General features: G+C 42.5%; 1 protein-coding gene and 1 long non-coding RNA gene across 21 annotated transcripts in view; one reads left to right on the forward strand and one right to left on the reverse strand.

The window, feature by feature from the left end:
• grid1a (glutamate receptor, ionotropic, delta 1a) overlaps positions 1-24,830 on the forward strand; it is a 492,166-nt gene that overhangs the window by 55,687 nt on the left and 411,649 nt on the right. For 3 of the 20 annotated variants that reach the window (XM_087290562.1, XM_087290549.1, XM_087290550.1), the window contains exon 1: positions 22,453-22,827. The exons of 14 other annotated variants lie outside the window; for them this stretch is intronic. In XM_087290562.1, coding sequence (XP_087146688.1) covers positions 22,749-22,827 — 79 coding nt within the window. In that variant the 5' untranslated portion in view covers positions 22,453-22,748. Of the gene's footprint in view, positions 1-10,010; positions 10,481-22,452; positions 22,828-24,830 lie in introns of those variants that run through there. 3 more of the 20 variants (XM_087290551.1, XM_087290554.1, XM_087290553.1) reach the window with 2 other exon arrangements.
• Positions 21,143-22,310, reverse strand: LOC147833096 (uncharacterized). Its single transcript, XR_015513410.1, has 2 exons — positions 21,818-22,310; positions 21,143-21,669 (listed from the first exon to the last, which is right to left on the reverse strand). It is a non-coding gene; the product is annotated as an uncharacterized LOC147833096 (long non-coding RNA).

Below are 24,830 nucleotides of genomic sequence, written 5' to 3' on the forward strand. Positions count from 1 at the left end.
GGGTAATTAGTATCTTACATTAGACGTAAGAAATTAGTCATAGAAACTCTCAAAGCCATGCCGAGCTATTAGAGGAGCTCATTTTAATCCATTAGATGTCGTTTTGGCGGAAAATAAACGATAATTAGCCCAATGATCATCCTCCTCTGTCTGTGGAGACTATATATGTGCCTTTAAGGAAGAAAAAGAAGCGGCAGTGACCATGTATTCAGTTTTTATAAAAGGACAGATGGGCGTCAATCTTCCCCAGCTGGACTGTGTGTGAATCTGATCTCTGTCAGATTGTGTTATGGACTCTGACAGGACAGGTGAGCTCCGGACACACTTTATTTCTGACAAGGAGGACTTTAGGTTTGGCTGCAATTCTTTTAAATCAATGTGTTTGGCACATTGCAAGAACTCATATTCATATGCATTTTTGTTTTCTATTTTTTATAGCTTTTATGTTTATGACTTTTATGCTCCCCCCCTCACCACCAAAAATATGAAAAAAATGCTTTTCTTTCATTTGTGCATCTTTGTTTATGTTTTCACATTGTCAATTTTAGTTTCAGTAATTTTTTTCTCAAGACTCTTTTCAAAATGTCTAAAGAACAGGCACACATTGTTATAGTAAGAGTAATAGTAATCGATTTTTGCTTTGGAACATTTAATGTTTAGTGTCTGTCTGAATTATCTGTTTGTCTGTCTGTCTGTCTGTCTGTCTGCCTGTCTGTCAATCTATCTTTCTGGCTGAAGTGTCTGTCTGTCTGCCTACCTGTCTGTCTGTCTGGAGTATCTATTTGTCTGTCTGTCTGCCTGTCTATCCTTCTGGCTGAAGTGTTTACCTGTCTGTCCGTTAGTCCGTCCGTCCGTAGTGTTTATTGTCTGTCTGTCTGTCTGTCTGTCCGTCTGCCTGAAGTATCTGTCTGTCTGTCTGTCTTCCTGTCTATCTTTCTGGCTGAAGTGTCTGTCTGTCTGTTCTATCTGTCTGTCTGTCTGTCTGTCTGTCTGTCTGTCCGTCCGTCCGAAATATCTTTTTCAGATTGTATCTCTGCTCATCCATCTATCCATTTGTATCTTTATTCACCCATCTACCCGTATTGTTCATCCATCTGTCCATTTGTATTTCTATTCACCCATCTACCCGTATTTTCCATCCATCAATTCATCCATCTGTATTGTATATCCGTTCACTCATTTGTTTCATATAAGTACATTCACCCACACCTCCATCAAATTGTCTATAGTATATCCATTCAACAATACATCTGTCTATGCATCCATAATTGTACCATCGACCTGCTGGATCCAACACTTTTACATTTTTACATTTGTACTGTATGTATACAGCAGTTAAGTGTGTGCGCTGTCCGTGGTGCTGATCTTGCTTCATTTGGTATTCTGTATGTTGTGCAATCTCAAAGTTATAATATGTACTTCTAAGGCCAAGATCATGGCACGTGACATGTACTATTCTAATAAGAGAAAAGCATTCAGCGTACTTTCAGACAGGGACATTCAAAGAATGAAAAAGAAACCTGACATCGTTTCCAAAAAGTAAACCTTCACAATAATTAATGGTTGTTTGTGTCTTTTTGCTTCAAGACTTTTGGATGCGCAAGGCGGTGCTCATTTGCTGGAATGAATAAATTCTTGACATATTATTTTGAAAAATGGGCCCTGGTACCTGGCGGCGGGTGTTCATGCATGTTTGATCTATTCAAATGCCAGGTCTTATTTACTCTCTCAGGGAAACCTTGAGAGCTTGAAATGACAGTCTCTCTTCATCTAAATCACGGCTTCATGTCATCGCCGGAACAGAGACAGAGAGGAACTATGCGTTCCCTCTCAACCACATGTAGCCCTTATTAAAAAAGAGCTTACTTAAACCCACTTGCATCTAAAAGCAGAGCATAATATATTTTTATACATAGAAATATACAGAGATTATAATTATATTTTTCATATTATGGTAATCTAATAGACAGAGAATATTAACAGACCACTATTCTGTTAAGAAAGTGTATTTTAGTATGCATACTATTATAGGAGTTATATGGTATGTTTCCCTTTAAGTAACTCGTTCGCTACATTTCAGTGTTTGGTTGATTTGCACTTGGGTGAAAATGTGCTTTTTGCTATCAAGTTTGTGTGTTAATACCTGATTGGGTCTATACCAATTAGTCCCCGCCTCTCTTATAGGTGAATAAACTATTATTGGTTTATCGAGAGAGCTGAGGAGAAGATCGAGAGAACGAGACCGCAGAGGCTTGTCTCTGAGAGAAACTTGAGTATTATAACTGCAAATCGTGAGTTATATACAGTCTATATTGACTTAAAGTGTTCTAAAGCTGTTTAAGAATCGTAGTGTATGCATTAAGTGTTATAATTGCGAGTATATTGAGACCGTTTGCGAGCTGAAGACATTGACGCTCGTGTGAGACCATATCCTCGTGTTTTAGCTGCCTGCTACACTAGACTGACGCAGTGTTTTAGCGAGTGAACTGTTAAGAGAGTGAAGCTCGTTCAGGAGGACAGATTCATCGCATCGGCGGGAGTGTTCATGCTGTGTGCTGACGCTGCATCGGACTGACGGTTCGCGGTGGGGAACATCGATCGCGGGACAGACGGCATCGCGCGGAACGGACGGACATCGATCGCGGGACGGACGACGATCGTGACGGCTGCAGGAAAGCCAGGTACAGTTGCAGTGTTTTCTTTTTGCTCTTTTAAGAGTGAAGAGGCCATTTTGCAGTTTCAAAGGCCACTACGCACCCGAGCAACATAACAGGCCTGCATCGAGGGTGGGTGAGACTGTATATGTGTGTGTGTGTGTGTGTGAGAGTGGGCCCACTTTCAATATTTCAGTGTTGCAAAAGTGTTCATTGCTGTTAACGTTTACAAAAAAGAGCGAAAAAGGTGTTATTTTTACATTTATATTTGGAGAATATTTGCTTTGAGATTCTATAATCTGAGATACGAATGCAGTAAATAACTGTGAGTAATCTAAATCATTCAAGGGTGAATTTACAGTTTTAGTAAGGGAGCGTCTAAAAAGTGCATCAAGTCACCAAAGTGTAAAATGCTTATTGCTTAAGTGATTGGGGTCCAGTTGTTGGATACTCATACTGTGTTTGCTAACTGAAGGTTAATAACTGTTTCACTTTACAATTAGTGTTTTATCTATTGTGTATTGATATAAGGTTGTATTAATAATTTATATCTTATTATAAATAGCATTATAATTATATTTATACCTATAATATCACCTATATAAATAACCAATACATCTATACTCATATTTATTTTATTTTGTTTATTAATAAATTTCTATTTGTTTATAACTTAATTTGTTTTGCTTACTTATTCATTGAAGATCTCTAATAGTGGTATCTGATTAGGGGGAGTGAAATAATAGTCGAGAGGCTAAACTGTAGGAATCCGGTGCTCCACCCTATAGAGCTTAGGTCAGGACAAAGCCTAAGAGGGCAGGGGGCGCTACACAAATTGGGGGCTCGTCCGGGATACACTCTCACCTTTTCCTGATACACTAAGAAGAGTAAATTAAACACCTTAATACACGTTAAGAACACTGAAGAGGAAAAACTGACACCATCCTGTAACTAACTGCTTATTATTGAGAAATGTCTTTCAGAAGTGACCCACAACTGCAGAGTGAACTTCTTGAGTGGTGCAGAGAAGCAGTAATCGACCCAGCTCATGCGTTGTTGCTGACAGGAGTACCACAAAACACTGAGACTGCTTGCATTGAAAAAGTGGCCGAGAGTGTGAAGCTCTTTGGACGAGTACGGGTTCGAGACTCAAAATGTGGAGCCACTCCGACAACTCTGTTAGTGCTGTGTGAATGCAGAGAAGTTGTAGATTCCACTAATTGCCCTGAGGAATTGCATCCTACAGATGGTGAGGAAGCCTGGATGATTATCTTAGCTACGGAAAGAGAATCAGCTCATGTTGCTCCAGCAGAGTTTGCTGACAAGCTCTCCAAGTTTCTGAAGGATGAAGGCAAGTCTATGACTGATGTACATGCTCTATTTTCTCCACAGAGTGCAAATCCCAGTTCACCTGAGTCAATAATTCGTGCAGTGGGTGAAATTCTTGAAAAAACAGCAAGACCATCGAGTGATGGAAGTGCCTACCGTCGTTTACGTACCTTCTCTGGTATTGTTCCAACCCCTGTAGGAGAAGAAACTATGGATCACTGGATTGAACAAGCTAAGTTGATGATATCTGAATGTGAGTGCTCTGAAAAGGAGAAACGGAGAAGAATTGTGGAAAGTTTAAAGGGACCAGCCCTGGAAATCATTAAAGCTGTCCGTATGTCATGTCCGGATGCTGAAGCGGTGAAATATGTGGAAGCTCTGGAAAGTACTTTTGGATCTTCTGAGTCTGGAGAAGACTTATACTTTGCTTTTCGGCTTCTTAGACAGTGTCCTGGTGAGTCACTTTCTGCTTTTCTGAGAAGAATGGAGAAAGCACTGACTAAAGTCATCCAAAAAGGGGGACTGACTTCTGCGAATGCTGATAAGGCTAGAGTAGAGCAATTGATTCGAGGAGCTGTTGAATCCGACATGATGCTATTGCAGTTGCGATTAAGGGAGCGGAAAGAAAATCCACCAACTTTCCTGAGTCTGTTAAATGAGGTTCGTGAGGCTGAGGAGATAGAAGCCACTCGACGCAAGATAACTGCTACTGCAAAGCCCATACACTTGCAGGAAGAAAGCATTTGTCCCACTGTTGTACATGAACTTAAAGCAGAAGTTCAAGAATTGAGGGCTCAGATAAAAAGTGATCGTTCAAATATTGCTTCATCCATGATGATCGAGAACAGAGTGAAACCACGCCAATTAAGCCCCACAGACTCAAAGGAAGTAGTCAAAGAGACTGAGGTTCAGATGTTGAAAAAACAAGTACAGCAGTTACAACAACAGTTAGCTATAATGAGTGTTGGTCAAAGTAATTCAACAAGCCATGCCCAGTTACCACAAACCCCTGTTTCAAGTTCATCGCGACACCAGCTTTCAAAACCCAAAGCTGACTACTTTTGTTACCGATGTGGTGAAGAGGGACACATCGCAACTAAATGTAAAGCCCCTGAAAATGCCACTCTTGTAATCAACAAGCTAGTACGTTCCTTAAAAAGGGCTAAAGGAACAAAGAGTGATCCGAACAGCCATGCTGAAGATAGAGCTTGTTTTTCAAAAAAGAGCCAGATACACAGCTGTGAGTCAAAGGGTCTTCCCAAGGGTTTAGTTGGACCAGCGTCTACCATTGCAGTGAAAGTAGGAGGACATCCATGCTATGCTCTTTGGGACAGCGGGTCTCAAGTCACTATTGTTTTCGACTCCTGGTATTCTGAACACCTGTCAAATGTGCCCATACTTCCTCTTTCTGGCCTATCCATCTGGGGCCTAAGTTCATCCAATTATCCCTATAAAGGATACATTGTAGTTGATGTCACATTCCCTGTTGCTCTTACTGGTGCAGAAGAAACAGTCACTATCCTTGCTTTAGTCTGCCCAGACCCTAAAGGACCACAGCAGTTTCCATTAATCATCGGAACCAATGCTAGTTTCTTCCAGCGAATGACAAATGGTGAAGGTACTAATATCACACGCAGTGCCCACTCACTCAGAATTCAAACACACCTGGACACCACATCTTTTGCTGTCGACCAACCTGAGGGCCAAGTGAGATGGAAAGGCCCAGGTATGCTTAATGTACCATCACAAGGTGAGCGATATGCTTCATGCAAAATTGAGTCTGACAAACCTTTGAGAAGAGACATCTTTCTCATTGAAACCCCTCCTGTTGATTCCCTTCCTGCTGGACTGCTTGTTTCCCCTGTCGTTCTTTCTTCATCAGCAGTAGATGTAAACAATTTTAGGATCTTGATTCAAAATGAGACCAGCAAAGAACTCTCAGTTCCTCCAGGGACTGTAGTTGCTCAAATATTTCCTACAGATACAGTCACTGTTGCTCATGGAGTTACAGAGTCTAACGATCAGATTAATCCTGACGTGTTTAACTTTGGTGATTCGAACATACCTACAGCTTGGGAGAAAAGATTACGCTTGAAGCTGGCTGAGAGAAAGAATGTGTTTTCGACACAGGAATGGGATGTAGGCTTGGCTAAAGGAGTCACCCATCAAATTAGACTGCATGATCCTCACCCATTCAGAGAGCGTTCAAGGCGCATTGCCCCAGCCGATATCGATGATGTCAGAAGGCATCTGAAAGATCTTCTAGCTGCTGGTATCATTGAGGAGTCCAGAAGCCCATATGCATCGCCTATAGTAATAGTGCGCAAAAAGAGTGGTGCTGTGAGAATGTGCATTGATTACCGGACTCTAAACAGTCGCACTACACCCGATCAATATGTCACCCCTCGCATTGATGATGCATTAGACTGCCTAGCGGGAAGCAAATGGTTTTCAGTTTTGGATTTGCGGAGCGGCTATTACCAAATTGCGATGTCTGAGGAAGACAAAGAAAAAACTGCATTTATTTGCCCACTGGGGTTCTACCAGTTTCAACGTATGCCACAAGGAATCACTGGGGCCCCAGCGACGTTTCAAAGATTAATGGAGAAAGTGGTTGGAGATATGCATCTATTACAAGTGATTGTCTATCTTGATGACCTCATTGTCTTTGGAAGCACACTGGAAGAGCATGAGGAGCGATTGATGAAAGTCCTCGACCGACTGGAGGAATGGGGGCTGAAAGTGTCTATCGACAAGTGCCAGTTCTGTCAGCCAAAAGTCAAGTATGTGGGACACATTGTTTCTGCTGCAGGAATAGCTCCAGACCCCGAGAAAGTTGCTGCGGTGACTCAGTGGAAAGAGCCTACTGACCTAAAATCTTTAAGATCTTTCCTTGGATTTTGTGGATTTTACCGCCGTTTCGTTAAGAATTACTCCTCCATTGTAAGACCTCTGACAGAGTTAACGAAAGGTTACCCACCTGCAAAAGGAAAGTGTAAGGTGGACGGAAAGAAGTACTTCAAGGAGACTGATCAATTTGGTGAGCGTTGGGACAACGCATGTAAACAAGCTTTTCAAGAGATAATCAAGTGTTTAACTCAGGCACCTGTACTTGCCTTTGCTGATCCATCCCTACCATACGTACTCCACATTGATGCAAGTCTGAGCGGCATTGGTGCTGTGCTGAATCAAGAACACTCTGATGGACTTCGACCTGTTGCTTTTGCTAGCAGAAAGTTGAGTGCTTCAGAACAGAGATATCACATACACCAGCTAGAGTTCCTTGCATTAAAGTGGGCTGTTGTAGACAAGTTTCACGATTACCTGTATGGAGTTCCATTTGTCGTGAGAACTGATAACAATCCTCTAACTTACGTACTGACAAGTGCAAAGTTGAATGCAACTGGTCATAGATGGCTAGCAGCCTTGGCAACATATAACTTCAGCCTGCAGTATAAGCCAGGCAAACACAACATTGATGCTGACGTGCTTTCCCGTTATCCTGCGGAACCTGCCACTTCCTTCTCTTGGACTGAAATTCCACAGTCTGGAGTAAAAGCTATTTGTCAGTTGTCCAACTTGTCTTGGAGTGATGAAAAGTCCAGACTGATAGACCAGTTAGGCGTTTCACCTGGTAGCATCCCCGCTGTTTACTCTTGTCCTGCGTTGCTTGATGTTTGTCATCTAGAGCAGTTGACTCATGCTGACCTAAAATTGTCACAAGAACAGGATCCTGTTATTGGCAAAGTAAAACAATACGTTGCACGAAACAAGCCACTCACCCCTATAAAAGGTTCTGATCCTACCCTCACTCTCCTGCAACGCCAAGGTCCCAAACTTGTCATTCGAAATAATCTGTTGTACAGAGTCACCAAAAACCAAAGTGGAAAAGAGAAAGTTCAACTGGTGTTGCCAGAGAAATACCATTTAACAGTGCTGCGGTCTCTGCATGATGATTCTGGTCACCTAGGAGTAGAGAAGACCACAGAGTTACTGAGAGATCGTTTTTACTGGCCACGTATGACCAGTGACATTGAGCAATACATCAAAAATTGTGGTCGTTGTATTACACGCAAGACCTTACCTCAAAAGTCTGCCCCATTAAGCCACATTACCAGCAATGGTCCACTAGACTTGGTTTGTATCGACTTCTTGTCCCTTGAGCCTGATAGTAAGGGTATTGCTAATGTGCTAGTAATAACTGACCACTTCACCCGCTATGCACAAGCATTCCCTACTAAAGACCAGCGAGCTGTGACAGTTGCCAAAGTGTTGGTAGAAAAGTTTTTCGTTCATTACGGGTTGCCCTCACGCATTCATTCCGATCAAGGAAGAGACTTTGAAAGCCGGTTGATACAGGAACTTCTGGGAATGTTGGGGATCCGCAAATCACGGACCACACCTTACCACCCACAAGGTGACCCACAGCCAGAACGCTTTAACCGTACCCTTCTGTCAATGCTAGGTACTCTGGAGCCAGCCCAAAAAAGTAAGTGGAGTCAACACATCACTCAGCTTGTACACGCTTATAATTGTACAAAAAACGAGGCAACAGGCTACTCCCCTTATCAGTTGCTTTTTGGAAGAGAGGCTCGTCTGCCCATAGACATATGTTTTGGCATTTCACCTGCTGGTGAGAAAGGAGTGACTCATCTGCAATACATTGAGAAAATGAAAGCTGAACTGCAACAAGCATATCAGCTGGCGGCTGAGACTTCGTTGAAGGCTCATCAAAGAAACAAGAAGCTCTATGACACAAGAGTGAAACCTCAACTGTTGACTGTTGGAGACAGAGTGCTCATTCGAAATCTTGCTGTAAAAGGAAAGAACAAACTCCAGGACCGATGGAATTCCTTACCATATGTGGTTGTGGAGAAGTTTAAGGACTTACCGGTCTATAAACTGAGGCCTGAGCGTGGAATGGGAGCAATAAGGACAATGCATCGAGACCACTTGTTACCTGTTGGAGAGAATGTGAGATTCAGTAAGGCGAATGACTCGAATCCCTCAACACAGTCACCTGTAACAAGAGCACAATCAGGAAAAAGAGTACAAAAGGAAAAGAAAGTTGAAAATGTTGAGCAAGTAAGAGATGAAAACCATGAGACATCTGAGAGTGAGGATGACAACCTTTGTTATTACTACCCAAAGTTAATTCCTGCTCTGAGAACTCTGCCAACACCTCAAATTGCTGTGGAACCTGAAATTATACCTGCTGAATATGGTCCAGAACTAAATTCAGAGTGTGAAGCGAGAAAAGATACAGTGGAAGAGGAGGAGGCGAGAGAGGTTCTCAATCAGCCTGCTGAAGCTGTGGATGATCAAGGTGTAGGAGACAATGACCACAGAAATGTTCCCAAACCGGGGTCTGAACCTGCTGTGTGTCGTAAGTCTACGAGAGAAGTGAAACCAGTGATAAAGCTGAGTTATGATGATTTGGGCCGACCCACTGATAAACCATTAACTATGGTTCACCGAGGGATGGTAGTACACATTGAAGATTTGTCAAAGACCCGAAAGAGCTGCAACACAGTTTGGTGTCATCCCATGGCTCAGTGTTCCCAGTGTGTCCCTACAGCCCCTGGCCCTATTGTCAGAACAGTAATTAAATTTTAAATGTCTCATGAGGGCATGAGAAGTTTAGAAGGGGGAGGATGTAGCCCTTATTAAAAAAGAGCTTACTTAAACCCACTTGCATCTAAAAGCAGAGCATAATATATTTTTATACATAGAAATATACAGAGATTATAATTATATTTTTCATATTATGGTAATCTAATAGACAGAGAATATTAACAGACCACTATTCTGTTAAGAAAGTGTATTTTAGTATGCATACTATTATAGGAGTTATATGGTATGTTTCCCTTTAAGTAACTCGTTCGCTACATTTCAGTGTTTGGTTGATTTGCACTTGGGTGAAAATGTGCTTTTTGCTATCAAGTTTGTGTGTTAATACCTGATTGGGTCTATACCAATTAGTCCCCGCCTCTCTTATAGGTGAATAAACTATTATTGGTTTATCGAGAGAGCTGAGGAGAAGATCGAGAGAACGAGACCGCAGAGGCTTGTCTCTGAGAGAAACTTGAGTATTATAACTGCAAATCGTGAGTTATATACAGTCTATATTGACTTAAAGTGTTCTAAAGCTGTTTAAGAATCGTAGTGTATGCATTAAGTGTTATAATTGCGAGTATATTGAGACCGTTTGCGAGCTGAAGACATTGACGCTCGTGTGAGACCATATCCTCGTGTTTTAGCTGCCTGCTACACTAGACTGACGCAGTGTTTTAGCGAGTGAACTGTTAAGAGAGTGAAGCTCGTTCAGGAGGACAGATTCATCGCATCGGCGGGAGTGTTCATGCTGTGTGCTGACGCTGCATCGGACTGACGGTTCGCGGTGGGGAACATCGATCGCGGGACAGACGGCATCGCGCGGAACGGACGGACATCGATCGCGGGACGGACGACGATCGTGACGGCTGCAGGAAAGCCAGGTACAGTTGCAGTGTTTTCTTTTTGCTCTTTTAAGAGTGAAGAGGCCATTTTGCAGTTTCAAAGGCCACTACGCACCCGAGCAACATAACAGGCCTGCATCGAGGGTGGGTGAGACTGTATATGTGTGTGTGTGTGTGTGTGAGAGTGGGCCCACTTTCAATATTTCAGTGTTGCAAAAGTGTTCATTGCTGTTAACGTTTACAAAAAAGAGCGAAAAAGGTGTTATTTTTACATTTATATTTGGAGAATATTTGCTTTGAGATTCTATAATCTGAGATACGAATGCAGTAAATAACTGTGAGTAATCTAAATCATTCAAGGGTGAATTTACAGTTTTAGTAAGGGAGCGTCTAAAAAGTGCATCAAGTCACCAAAGTGTAAAATGCTTATTGCTTAAGTGATTGGGGTCCAGTTGTTGGATACTCATACTGTGTTTGCTAACTGAAGGTTAATAACTGTTTCACTTTACAATTAGTGTTTTATCTATTGTGTATTGATATAAGGTTGTATTAATAATTTATATCTTATTATAAATAGCATTATAATTATATTTATACCTATAATATCACCTATATAAATAACCAATACATCTATACTCATATTTATTTTATTTTGTTTATTAATAAATTTCTATTTGTTTATAACTTAATTTGTTTTGCTTACTTATTCATTGAAGATCTCTAATAGTGGTATCTGATTAGGGGGAGTGAAATAATAGTCGAGAGGCTAAACTGTAGGAATCCGGTGCTCCACCCTATAGAGCTTAGGTCAGGACAAAGCCTAAGAGGGCAGGGGGCGCTACACACATACTGAATGGACACTGACTGGAGCACATGTGACAATATCTTTGCTCTACTCACGCACTCCACCAGTTCGCCACGCTCTCGCATGAGCCCCTGCGCTGGTGCGCTTAGTCTCCTAACAAGAGCTGACAGGCTTTGCGTTAAAAAGACTCCACAGAACTCAAGTATGTTTAGAGCTACTTAATCTTGGTTGTCTGTTGCTTACCCTGTGTTACTAATTACTAATTTGTCATTTAGCCGTTGCTTTTATCCAGTGTGACATGTAGCAAGCCTACACTTACTTATTCCCATTCTATGTCTAACTAAAATCAAATAATGGCCATCAATGACACTTATCTCTAAATTAGCATCTCAGCACAGTGCCTGGTGGCTAATGGGTTTAAACGTGACTTAAAGCCTATTTATTTACTTAAAGTCGTTTTTATGTCTCCGAATCCATTATGGGACGGAAAATGTAATATTTTACAGATGGCCTAAAAAATGCTAGGCTTAATTGAACAAATGTTGACAATGTCAAACTATGAATCCGCTGGGGTGAGTTTTGTGTGATTGAAGGTTGCATTAAGCAATGCTAATTCTTTTGTTGCTCTGTTCTCTGTAATTTGCAGTGATCCATGTTCTGCTGTTTTTTATTTTCCGTTCCATCGTACCGCACGTGACGTCCTCGACCCAAATGAGACTACAAATGTTAAACCGAATTCAGTTTTAAGCAGCATTCTCTGACTGTTCAATGTGTTGTTTGAGAGCCTTGTGTTTTTGTGTAATGTTAATACGCACTGTAATGTTTTCATCCTCTTGTGATAGTAGTCCACTAATGAGGCTACAGCTGGAGGGGAGCTGAGGGCACTAAACATGTCTGCTTCCCTTTGATCGGCTTTAATTATGTACATGTCACGGCTCGTGAAATCTCTGACAAGTGGTCGGACAGCAGCTTAACACCCCTCATCTCCACCATATTCGGTATTTATTCCATGCCCACAGCTTTTTTTCTCTCTCTCTCCGAGTCTGAGGTGTTGATTTTACCCTTTAAGGCTAGTTTTGTTATTGTCATGCTCTTTTGGATGCTTTCTGATTGTCATAGTTTGATCATCTTAACGTGTTTTTTATCCCTCGGGTTGATTTTTAAAGTGCATGAAGAAGAGTATGACTGGTTTGACATACTAAGAGGGTGAAAAAATGTAGATTGCTGCTGAGTGGTTTGAGGTTGTAGGGTTTAAAATCTTCCTTGTCCAGTTTAAGTATGTGTTAGCACTACTTGTGGTTTGGTTCTCTTGGTTTGATTAGTCTGGAACAACAAAAAAAAGTTACCTTACTAAAAAAGCTACCTTAGATATGTAACAAATCTAAATGCTTTTATGCATATACGAAACATCCAAATCAATGCTGTGTGCTGAACTAAGTGCTCTTGTTTAATGTTAAGATCATGGTCAGTTTATCAAGATCCCTTGCAAATTATTTGGATGCAGCGAGAATCCAGAATACAGCATACAATTTTTTTTCACAAACATGAACTAAAAAAATAAATTCTGTTTGATGAATAAATCGTTAACAAATTCCTTAAGGGCCGTTTAATAGGCAGATTGCAGAAGGAATGGATGAATATTTGTATCAGTTGCTTTTCATCTTTGTTGCTTACATGTGTTGGTATTTTTATCAATTGAGAACTCGTGATGAGCTAATAAATGGAGTCGGCAAAAGGAATTTATCCGTCTCTCTCTCTCTCTCTCTCTCTCTCTCTCTCTCTCTCTCTCTCTCTCACACACACACACACACACACACACACACACGCACACACACACACATATGCGCGCGCACACACAGAAGAGGCATGCTTCCAGTGACTAAAATTGGCAACATTGCGGCCATGTATAGAAAAACCAGCTGCTTGAGCGTTCTGTGGAGTGTTCATGTTTCAGTTGAACTGCATCCGAGTTTGTTTGGAGGCCATCTAACTTTTCAGAAATGTTATATATGTCTCTTTATTTAACCAGATAAAAACCCATTGAGATCAAGATCTCATTTACTAGGGTGACCTGTCCAAGAGATCTACAACACAAGATTTATAAATAAAATAAACTAATAAATAATAAAAAATAAAAATAAATAAATAAATAAACTAATAATAATATTAAATAGAAAGTTAAGATAAAATATATATATATATATATATATATATATATATATATATATATATATATATATATATATATATATATATATATATATATATATATTTTGTTCAGCTATACCACATTACAATATGTTTAAACACATACGCTGAGAAATGGACCTTTGTTGTTGTTTGTTAAAAAGATTGGAGTGAAAAGATTCGATTGGGATGAGCTCAGATATTTTCTGTTCAAACTGAAGAGTATTCCTGGATGAGGGGGCAGCATAACTAAAGGCTCGCTTTCCTATTTCAGTTTGAACTGGGGGAACAGTCAAATGATCAGATTCACTTGAACGTAGGGCATACTGGCCTCTTGACTTATGAAGAAGGGAACTTGGGTATAAAGGCACAGACCCTTGCAGAGAGCCTTGTAGACCAGAGTAATCCAGTGGGGATACCTCAGCTTTGGCAGACAGTTCACAATGATAAGTTTGTCTACGACAACCTGTAACAAACATCAGTGTGCTGTGATAAACAGAGTTTAAAGGCTCAAGACATTTGTTTGAAGCATTCATATATAAAACATCACCATACTCAATCAATGGTAAATATGTTGCAGATACAAAATGTTTAAGAGATCTAAGAGAAAAGCAGGATGCATTTTAATGTATACCCAAGCTTAACTCTCAATTATCCAATTAAATTTGCCATGGGTGCTTTGAGGGAAAGTTCTTGATTAAGTAAAAAACCTAAATACTAATATCTGGACACTGAATTTATGTGTTCATCTTGGGGGGTAGTAATTAATGGTTAGTTCTGCACAGGGGTGGAACAATTTGTGAAAATAATTCATTTAGATTTATCCATATTTAAAAACCAATTTTAGATCCTGAAGATGAGACTGAACAATATTAAAAGCAGACTATAAAGATTATATGGCCTAAACAAGTAAAGGACAGTGAAATGTTAGTTTGTTTGTTTGGTCCATTCAAATTTAGATGACAGTGTTTGTGTTTATTCAGAAGAACCACGTTTACAAAGCAGTCGCAAACCTACAGGCCTGTTCACCTGTTCTGGTAACTATAAGGTAAACTATAATTATGTGGCAGTGCAGCAAGAGTCCAACATTCCCCACTGCATTCAGTGAAAAAAAAGTGTGGTTCATAATGAACTTTCATAAAGAAACAGCACATGAATTGTGATCACCTCTGAAGTTACAGTTATTGTCCTTGGTGTGATCAGAGTTTTGTCTATTGTTTTTCTAAACTTTTTGTCTGTAAATTGGAAAGGGAACAGTGGAATGGGGATAAAAAAGCAAGACCTTGGAAAGAACTTTTTTAACATAGTAGTTCTTTTAAGCTGAGATTCTCAGAACACTATCTGAAATGATTGAGACACAAGCTCAGTGGTCAAACACATCCTTTAGTGCCTTTAAAAAGAAAGAAATATGATAAAATAGCAAAATTGAATGGGAAAACTCATTCTGTTTCAAAATTTCAAGAATTCAGACTTCATGTCAATATTGGGAGCAGAAAAGTAGGTCACACTTTACAAAAGGTTCATTAGTTAATGTTAATTAATGCATTTACTAACATGAACAAACAATGAACAATACATTTACTACTGTATTTGTTCATGCTAATTAACGTAAGTTAATGAAAATACAGTAGTTCATTGTTAGTTCATGTTCAACTCATGGTGCATTAACTAATGTTAACAAGCATGGACTTGGATGTTAATAATGCATTTGTAAATGTTCAATTATGATTAATAAATGCTGTACACGTGTTGTTCATGATTAGTTCATGTTAGTAAATGCATTAACTAATGAACCTTATTGTAAAGTGTTACCGAAAAGTATTTATCTGCGCTAATGTTTTACAGTACAAAACACAGCTCACGTAGAAGTCACTTTCAAAACAAGCAGCTTGCTGTGAAAGTAAACCCAACATGTTCATCGTGAATGCATTGGGTAATTTGAGTGTTGAAATCTGTCACTCTCAGGTGCAAATTCTGATTATGTGATTTTCATACAGAGTGTAGCGCTGTCGCCTCACAGCAAGAAGGTCGCTGGTTTGAGCCTCGGCTGGATCAGTTGGCCTTTCTGTGTGGCGTTTGCATGTTCTCCTCCAGGTGCTCCGGTTTCCCCCTCAAGTCCAAAGACATGCGGTATAGGTGAATTGGGTAAGCTAAGTTATCCATAGTGTATGTGTGTGAATGTGTGTCTATGGTGGCTCGTTCAGACTAGCAGCAACTTTGTAGCTGCCTGCCTCTCTGGTTGGCGATCTGCTGCCAACGCAGGTCTGTGTTGGTATATACAGCACAAATACAACCGTCTCTGGATTACGTGGAGGATTGCGTGAGCTCTACAGGTGTTTCCATTGGCTGTCGCTCAAGAAAGTTGCTCTTCATTTGCATAAAGTTGAAGGATTCTCAACTTTGTCGCATTGCTCGACATGCATCACCTGGTCGCCAATGGTCGCTTTCGCTTGTGTAGATGGAGGTCAATGGAAGTCTCCGTTAAAATGAACGGTCGATTTGCTGCTGTGAGTCATTTGTAGTGTAAATAAGGCTTGGGTGTTTCCCACTGATGGGTTGCAGCTGGAAGGGCATCCACTGCATAAAACATATGCTGGATAAGTTGGCGGTTCATTCCGCTGTGGTGATCCCAGATTAATAAAGGGACTAAGCCTAAATGAAAATGAATGAATGAATGATTCTTATATAAATTATTGGATTTTGTTGTCAGTATGAGCATATAGTGGATCCTTCTCTTTTTGAGCGATTATCATTTTTATAACCTTTGAATTGCTGACGCAACCTTACACACGTGATTGATCCTTGTGATTAAACCACTACAAATTCAAGTGAAATCAAGTCAAGTAAAAAGTGATGTTTTTGTCGTATTGCTGACTGGGTTCTGCTCTTTGCTCTTTCCTCCACCCCCTCTTTGAAGTCCCCGCAGCAGCATGAGTCTAGTACTCTCCAAATATTTTGTGACATGCACTGTTCTTTCTTATTATGTTAACACCCAGAGTCTAACTGCAGTGTGGAGCCCAAACACAGATTAGTACACTAATCTAACCTAGAGGCTCTACGATGGAGGGTGCCATTAACCATCAGCACTGAATCGCATTCAGTACTAACCACATGCTTCAGCAAACACAAGGAAACCCTTCATTATCATTAGTTCGGATTACAACCACATATCCACCTCCACAGGCTTTAGTTGCTGATTAGATTAAGAGGGAGAGTGATTTTCTACATAGGGACAAAAAGCCTGTCTGATTTAAATACAAGTTAAGCTAATTCAATGCTACAATGTTGTGTTAAAAAACAACGACAAAATAACACAATGCAAAAATACAAACAAACAAACGAACAAACCCAAAACATTAGTTGATTCCCTAATTTTTAAGCTGCAGCAAATGTTTGCACGGATAAGGTGATGACGTCCACATATGTTTTCAAATGTAATTTATTCCTGAAATGGGAAAGCTTATTTTTCAGCAATTATCGCTTCAGTCGTCAGTGTCAAATGATTTTTTAGAAATTATTGATTTGGTGCTTTGGGACATTTCTTATTATTTCCAGTTCTGCTTAATAAATAAATATATATATATATATATATATATATATATATATATATATATATATATATATATATATATATATATATATATATAGGAACAATGGATTTTCTTTCAGACTTCTTTGAGTAGAAAGCTAAATGGCATTTATTTAAAATGTTTGTAACATTACAATTTACTGTTGCTTTTGATGAATTCTTGCTGAATAAAACTATTCATTTCTTCTTTAAAAATCTGATCCAAGAGAACAGTGTAAAAGAGTGTCAGGGTTCTGCCACTCTGATCTTGTAAATTCTTGTTTTGGTGGCAGATCTTTGACACTACTCATGTCTGGTCCTGTTTCTGTCTCTGTGTGCGCGCGCCGTCGTGGGTGTACGCAGAGTGTGCGCGCTCCTGCTTGACGTGGCCGCGTGCGCGCTCTGCGTCCCTCAGACGCGTGCGCTCTTGTACTCGTGTTTGTGTTTTCGTCTGTCAGCAGCATGGTGTTTCATTCCCAGCGTCTCAGTCTTGTTGGTTTCGGTTTTGGTCGGCGCTGGGATGAAGCATGCATGCTGCATATGTGAGCGCATGGTGAGTTTTCATTCATCGTGTGCTCGTGTCTTGCGTCTCTTGTCAAAGCACGTGGCTCGGTGTTTACATTGTGGTCACGTGCTTTTGTCGTGTGCTTCAGTGTTGTGTTTGTTGTCATGAACATGCGGTTAATGAGTTCTCTCATTGGCTGCATGTTCTTGTTGTGTTATGTGAGCGCATGGCTTGTATTGTCTCTCTGTGTCATGCGCTCTCCCGTCTATTGTCTTGTCCCACCCTCCTTGTTAACCCATTATTAGTTAATTGTGTTCACCTGTTTGTGTGTTAATCTTCTATAGTTTATATACCCCTCACTTTTGCTGTCCTGTGTCAGTTCGTCATCACATGTCGTTGTATGAAGTCTTGTCCTGTTGTTTTTCCAGTCATCATCCTTGTCAGCCTGCCCAGTCCTGTTTGTATGTATTTGTTTTGTTAAAGTTTTCCCCCTCGGGGTAGTTTATTTTGCATTTTATTTTATTTTTATTATTTAATAAATTCCCATTTATTCTGCACTTGAGTCCTCGCTCCTTTTTCCCCATTTCCCATCACCAACCCTGACAGTACGAACTGACCAAATTAGAGGACTCAGCGGAAATGGGACTATTTCTGCGCCCAGCTTGCTCCCAGCATGAAGGACCCATCGACCAACCCCCAGCCAGAGGACTGTCTCACAGGCAGAACCATCGCCCCTTTGGCATCTACGCCGAGGATCTTCTCGAGGCAGTCCGGGGGCTTGGGTTCAGTGAGACCACCCTCATCCACATCTTTCTGGCTGGATTGGATGAGCCATTCGATTGGGAGGAGCTGGGTGATATCGGGACATGGACGTATTGGGAGGTGGTGGACTATTCCTGTCTGAGGATGGAGAGGGAGATCCTGGAGGGGGAATGGACCCCTCTCACCACCACCACCAGCACCATCTCCCAGTCCATGTCCTCCCCCCAAGGGTTAACCCGCACCCAAAAGCGGAGGCGGAAGAGAAAGGCCTCTTCTGCGAGGGTTGCTCCAGCCCCTGAGCGCCCTCCAGTGTCGGCTCCAGCCCCTGAGCGCCCTCCAGTGTCGGCTCCAGCCCCTGAGCGCCCTCCAGTGTCGGCTCCAGCCCCTGAGCGCCCTCCAGTGTCGGCTCCAGCCCCTGAGCGCCCTCCAGTGTCGGCTCCAGCCCCTGAGCGCCCTCCAGTGTCGGCTCCAGCCCCTGAGCGCCCTCCAGTGTCGGCTCCAGCCCCTGAGCGCCCTCCAGTGTCGGCTCCAGCCCCTGAGCGCCCTCCAGTGTCGGCTCCAGCCCCTGAGCGCCCTCCAGTGTCGGCTCCAGCCCCTGAGCGCCCTCCAGTGTCGGCTCCAGCCCCTGAGCGCCCTCCAGTGTCGGCTCCAGCCCCTGAGCGCCCTCCAGTGTCGGCTCCAGCCCCTGAGCGCCCTCCAGTGTCGGCTCCAGCCCCTGAGCGCCCTCCAGTGTCGGCTCCAGCCCCTGAGCACCGCTCAGTGCCGGTCCCAGTCCGGCTCCTTGCCCTGCCGGCACCACCCAGACGTCTTTCCCTGCCGGCCCCAGCCCGGCTCCTCGCCCTGCCGGCACCACCCAGACGTCTTTCCCTGCCGGCACCACCCAGACGTCTAATCCTGCCGGCCCCAGCCCGGCTCCTTGCCCTGCCGGCACCTACCAGACGTTTAGCCCTGCCGGCCACAGCCCGGCTCCTTGCCCTGCCGGCACCTACCAGACGTTTAGCCCTGCCGGCCCCAGCCCGGCTCCTTGCCCTGCCGGCCCCAGCCCGGCTCCTTGCCCTGCCGGCACCACCCAGACGTCTTTCCCTGCCGGCACCACCCAGACGTCTAGCCCTGCCGGCCCCAGCCCGGCTCCTTTCCCTGCCGGCACCTACCAGACATTTAGCCCTGCCGGCCCCAGCCCTGCTTTTTGCCCTGCCGGCCCCAACCAGACGTCTTGCCCTGCTGGCCCCAGCCCGGCTCCTTGCCCTGCCGGCACCACCCAGACGTCTAGCCCTGCCGGCCCCAGCCCAGCTCCTTTCCCTGCCGGCACCTACCAGACGTCTAGCCCTGCCGGTCCCAGCCCGGCTCCTTGCCCTGCCGGCCCCCCACAGACCTCTGGTCTTGTTTCCCCTCATAAACACTCCCTGGGTCGTCCCTCCTGCCCCTCCCTGGTGTTCCTTTCCTCCACCCTGGACGGACCCTCCGGCTCCACCCTGGTTCCCTGCTAGGGCTCTCGACCCGCTGGACCCACCCTGGACAGTTCCTCCGGTCCCACCCTGGACTGATCCTCCCTTGTCTTGCCCTCCCATCCCTCCCTTGTTTGTCGTGTTGGGTCTGACTTGGCTCCCCTCCCTCCCCCCCTTTATGTCTTGCCTGTTCACCTCCCTGTCTTGTGTTTGTTGATGTTGCCTGTTTTGTTGTCTTGTGGTGTTTCTTGTCTGTCTTGTACCTTGTTGGATGTTCCCTTTAGGGACGCCAGGTGGCGTCCCTTTTGGGGGGGGGGTAGTGTCAGGGTTCTGCCACTCTGATCTTGTAAATTCTTGTTTTGGTGGCAGATCTTTGACACTACTCATGTCTGGTCCTGTTTCTGTCTCTGTGTGCGCGCGCCGTCGTGGGTGTACGCAGAGTGTGCGCGCTCCTGCTTGACGTGGCCGCGTGCGCGCTCTGCGTCCCTCAGACGCGTGCGCTCTTGTACTCGTGTTTGTGTTTTCGTCTGTCAGCAGCATGGTGTTTCATTCCCAGCGTCTCAGTCTTGTTGGTTTCGGTTTTGGTCGGCGCTGGGATGAAGCATGCATGCTGCATATGTGAGCGCATGGTGAGTTTTCATTCATCGTGTGCTCGTGTCTTGCGTCTCTTGTCAAAGCACGTGGCTCGGTGTTTACATTGTGGTCACGTGCTTTTGTCGTGTGCTTCAGTGTTGTGTTTGTTGTCATGAACATGCGGTTAATGAGTTCTCTCATTGGCTGCATGTTCTTGTTGTGTTATGTGAGCGCATGGCTTGTATTGTCTCTCTGTGTCATGCGCTCTCCCGTCTATTGTCTTGTCCCACCCTCCTTGTTAACCCATTATTAGTTAATTGTGTTCACCTGTTTGTGTGTTAATCTTCTATAGTTTATATACCCCTCACTTTTGCTGTCCTGTGTCAGTTCGTCATCACATGTCGTTGTATGAAGTCTTGTCCTGTTGTTTTTCCAGTCATCATCCTTGTCAGCCTGCCCAGTCCTGTTTGTATGTATTTGTTTTGTTAAAGTTTTCCCCCTCGGGGTAGTTTATTTTGCATTTTATTTTATTTTTATTATTTAATAAATTCCCATTTATTCTGCACTTGAGTCCTCGCTCCTTTTTCCCCATTTCCCATCACCAACCCTGACAAAGATAGCCTGCTGAACTCCACATAAATAAGCTACAGACATTGTACAAAAGAAAAGAAAATCAAAAACAAAAGTGTATGTTTAGTAATGGATTCTATTATATGAGTTTATTGTTTAGGTATTATTTAAAATTGTATTATTATATAAGATTAAAACAAAAAATATTGTTAAAAGTGCTATACAAATAAACTTGAATTGAACATATGCCAAAAATGCCATCAAATTAGCACCATTGGTTCACATATTTATTTTAAATATTTGTTTATTAACATATTTGTTAACATTAACACATTTTCATACTCGGCACATCCAAGAATAAATTTACTGAAGTGAAAAACCTACTACACTGGATCTATTGCAATACAAGTTACTTAGTTAATCATTCGTAATCTATCAAATTTGGTAGCTAATTTTAATTGAAGCAAAAGGAGCAAAATAATGACATAAATATGCTTTATATAATTACCCGAGGAAACGAAAATGAAACAAAATAAAACAGGCATTTACTTAAAAACACGCCAATCACCTTTATAATACATTCAGTGGAAGTTAAAATTCTGCGTAGTTCATTATTAAATGATCTGTAGTTGTTCTGAGCACCGCGAGAGGCAGTTCGCCAGAATCACTAGAGGGGCGCTGTGGCGCTGTCCATGTCCGACTGGTCCGCGCTGACGACCTGACAGCCTTCACCAAACAATTAAGAGATATTTCTGCTAGTTTCGGCTCAAGAAATATCCTTTAATTGTAAGGTGAAGGTTATCATTCTTCATCCTGCATGGAGAAAAATGTAAAAAAAAAAAAGTATGTCGGTAAATTTCTGCAAGAAACATGATTTGAGTCCCATGGACGTGTTTTTCTTTGAGGAAAAAATAATTTGTTCCAGCATGAGCTGATGCCAGACTAGAGTCGAACAACTCACCTTGTGTGTAAAACATTTTATTGTTAAAATGCATATTCGCCATAGTATTTGACGTTAGCCAGTTCATTCACTATTCACTGTCAGTCTCAATCACCCACTTGTTTTCCTTCGTTCCGTGGTTCCTACAGACTCCGCTTCTTTTCTTTTATCAGGGTGCTACCGGGGAAAATATCCACCGGTAAATGGCTGTCTTTTTTCTTTTCACTCCCACTTCTGCAGTCGCTGTCGGCGCGCCGAACTTCTGTGGAGAATTTGAACCGTCCGCACCGGCAACTTTTGCTTCCCTCCAGCAGCCCTGAGTTCAGATAGGCGACAGAGTGAAGGTTTGTGTTTCTCTGTAGGAAAAGAATAGTTTAGGCTAGCAATAAGTCTTTGAGGAAATGTCCCTTCCTGGTGCTCAGCTGAACTTCACAGGTATAGGGCTGCGCTAGACCGCCCGTCGCCACTCCGCTGCGGCGACTCTCTCCGGCGCGCGCGGATTTCATTTCTCCTTGGTTTTTACCGTACCCGTTCCGATCTTTCGATTCTTCGGTCACGTGGTGCAGCGAAACGCAAAAGACTGCGAGCATTGAGATGGCGAGAGAGTGAGGGAGAGAGAGAGGGGGGGTCTCTCAGAGCTGCAGTTAGCAGTATCCAAACCACACTGAGAGCTGGAGCGCGCGGACTCGTTGCTTTGCCTCTGACCGTGGTACCCCCGTCGTTTCCCTTGCTCTCCTACCCCTCCTTTTCTGCTTTCCTTCCCCTGAGAGCTTCTCTTTTTTTCCCCGCGAATATCCTTTCTCACTTTCAATTTTAATAGATCTTGGAGAAAGATAGAAGTGACGCATCCTTGATCTCCACAGTCGCTCGCGCGCACGCTCCTTTTCTTTCTGGAAGTGGATTTTTGAAGCGACGCGGACGCGTGGATGATACACCGGGGCGAGAACTGGAGATGGAGTTGCTCGTGATCAGCCTCTCCTTATGGATCCTGCAGTGCCGCTCAGCTCGCGCGGACTCCATTATTCACATCGGTAAGCACGGACTCGGACAGACGCGCTGAATCACGGAAGCGCATTGTGTTTTAAACTCGCAAGCGTGTTTGACTTGATAGAAGGCGTTTTGGCTTACTTGAGCTGTTTGCCTTTTGATAAATGCCATAAACTTACCGGCAAACAGGTCCACAAAGTGCTTTTTAGGTGATGGCGAACGCTTTGGCTTCACGAATGCTTTTAGATAGACGTATAATCAAATCGAGACGTTTATTGTCGGTCTGTTTCAGGGTTAACTCCGGTCCACCCCTCCCCAGCCTTAAGCCTGAACTTTCTGTTGAACGTGACGGAAATTTTAATTCTGTTCAATGAGGTACTGAGCGCGCGACAAGTCTCTTCTCGTCCACGCTCGCTGTTCTTAACTCAACTTCAACTTGTTCTTGTGTTTTCTTAGTGTAAATGATATAAGCCTCCTCTCTGACGCTTGTTTTGTCGCATAAATCGTTTGTATTCGCCAGTTTGACAGGGTTTTGTCAGTATGCTGCATTCCGTAGTCTCCGGTAACTTACGCTGGGAACTGAATTGGATAACTGGCAGACCTGAATGGGTAATACTGTCTTAAAACATCCCTTAATGCGATACTTAAAGCAATGTGCTTATATTACGTTAAATGACAGGCCATTGTCATATTTTTGTGATCAGCCATAACCCTTCATGAATCCGGCGTCTCTGGAGCTCCTGTGTTGGTAGGGAGCCTCTCTTTTGTATGCAGTGGACGTTCTCCATCATCCGGTGCGCTTGACTGTTCTCCTCAGCACCAAGATCACTCAAATTGGATTTGAGGGCTGGGTTTTTAAGAAGGACGATTTAAGCCCCAAACGTTGAAGCATACACAATTTCAAAAGATAAACGTTCACTTCTAACGAAATTAACCTTTACCGAATGCAGTTATTTCATGCTGTAACCTCTTGTTAATTGCCTGATAGTGTTCGCTTAGAATTCTTCTCAGGTTTTTATTGCTACACATTTTATGTTTTGGTCTGAGTGATTTTATTACCTTTGTTCTTTTTATATCACATCTGACTTCTAAGTGGTTTTAGGTGATAATTTTAGTTGTGTATTCACTGTATAGGCAAATGCGGGATTCATATGTCCCAGTTTAAAGGAAGCCTTTTATTTTAATTGTTCATTCTTAAAATTATGATGAAATTAAATTCCTTTATTCATAATTGAAAAAAAATATACAAATATATTCACTATGTAACATAACGTAAGTATATATGAAACATAAGGGAAGTATTACAGTATATAATTTTTAACCTCGATTACCTCACGACTCATTTAATCAAACTAATTTTTGATTAGTATCCAGTTATTCATGTAAGTACTCATGCATTATGCATTGTCCCACATTATCCCAGTATTGTTCCATTAAATTCATCAGTCTGGGGTATATTATATGGCCATTCAGGCTTCTGAATTTTCTGAGAATGTGAAGGACACAGGAAACTCTGATCAAAACAGCTCAGCTTTGCCATAGATGCACATTGTGTATAAATGCTTTGTACATTTTATTTAAGCTTGACTTTAAAAAGCTTTCTCCTTTCCATAACCTTAAACATCCTCAGCTGTCTTTGACCCGCATGTGTTGGCAAAGTGATTAATACAAGCATACTTTTGTTGCCTCAGTGCACGGCATGAAGCCTCAGTGGCTGTTTGTTGATGGCTAACCGTGCATGTAAATAAATAAAGCCCTATTTGCTTCTCCTACACCTTTGGCACTTCAAGCTGGCTGCTCTGTGCATTTTATCACTGTCGCCTTGATCTCAATATGTCATATCATCGGTGGGTCACTGTTTATAGTCCTGCACAAATCAGCCTTATTGATTGTGTCCAGACACATTCTGATTTAATACTAAGCTGTATTTCCTCGTGTCAAGGGCTTGTTAGCGAAACAGCACTTTATGGGTTACTCAGTAATTTGAAGTCAACGCTTAAATCGGTCTATGCAATATTATGTCAAGGATTCATCTGTAAACAACAAA

The sequence above is a fragment of the Danio rerio genome, chromosome 17 (genome assembly GCF_052040795.2).
Source record: "Danio rerio strain M-AB ecotype USA chromosome 17, GRCz13ab, whole genome shotgun sequence".
Lineage (NCBI taxonomy): Eukaryota > Metazoa > Chordata > Actinopteri > Cypriniformes > Danionidae > Danio > Danio rerio.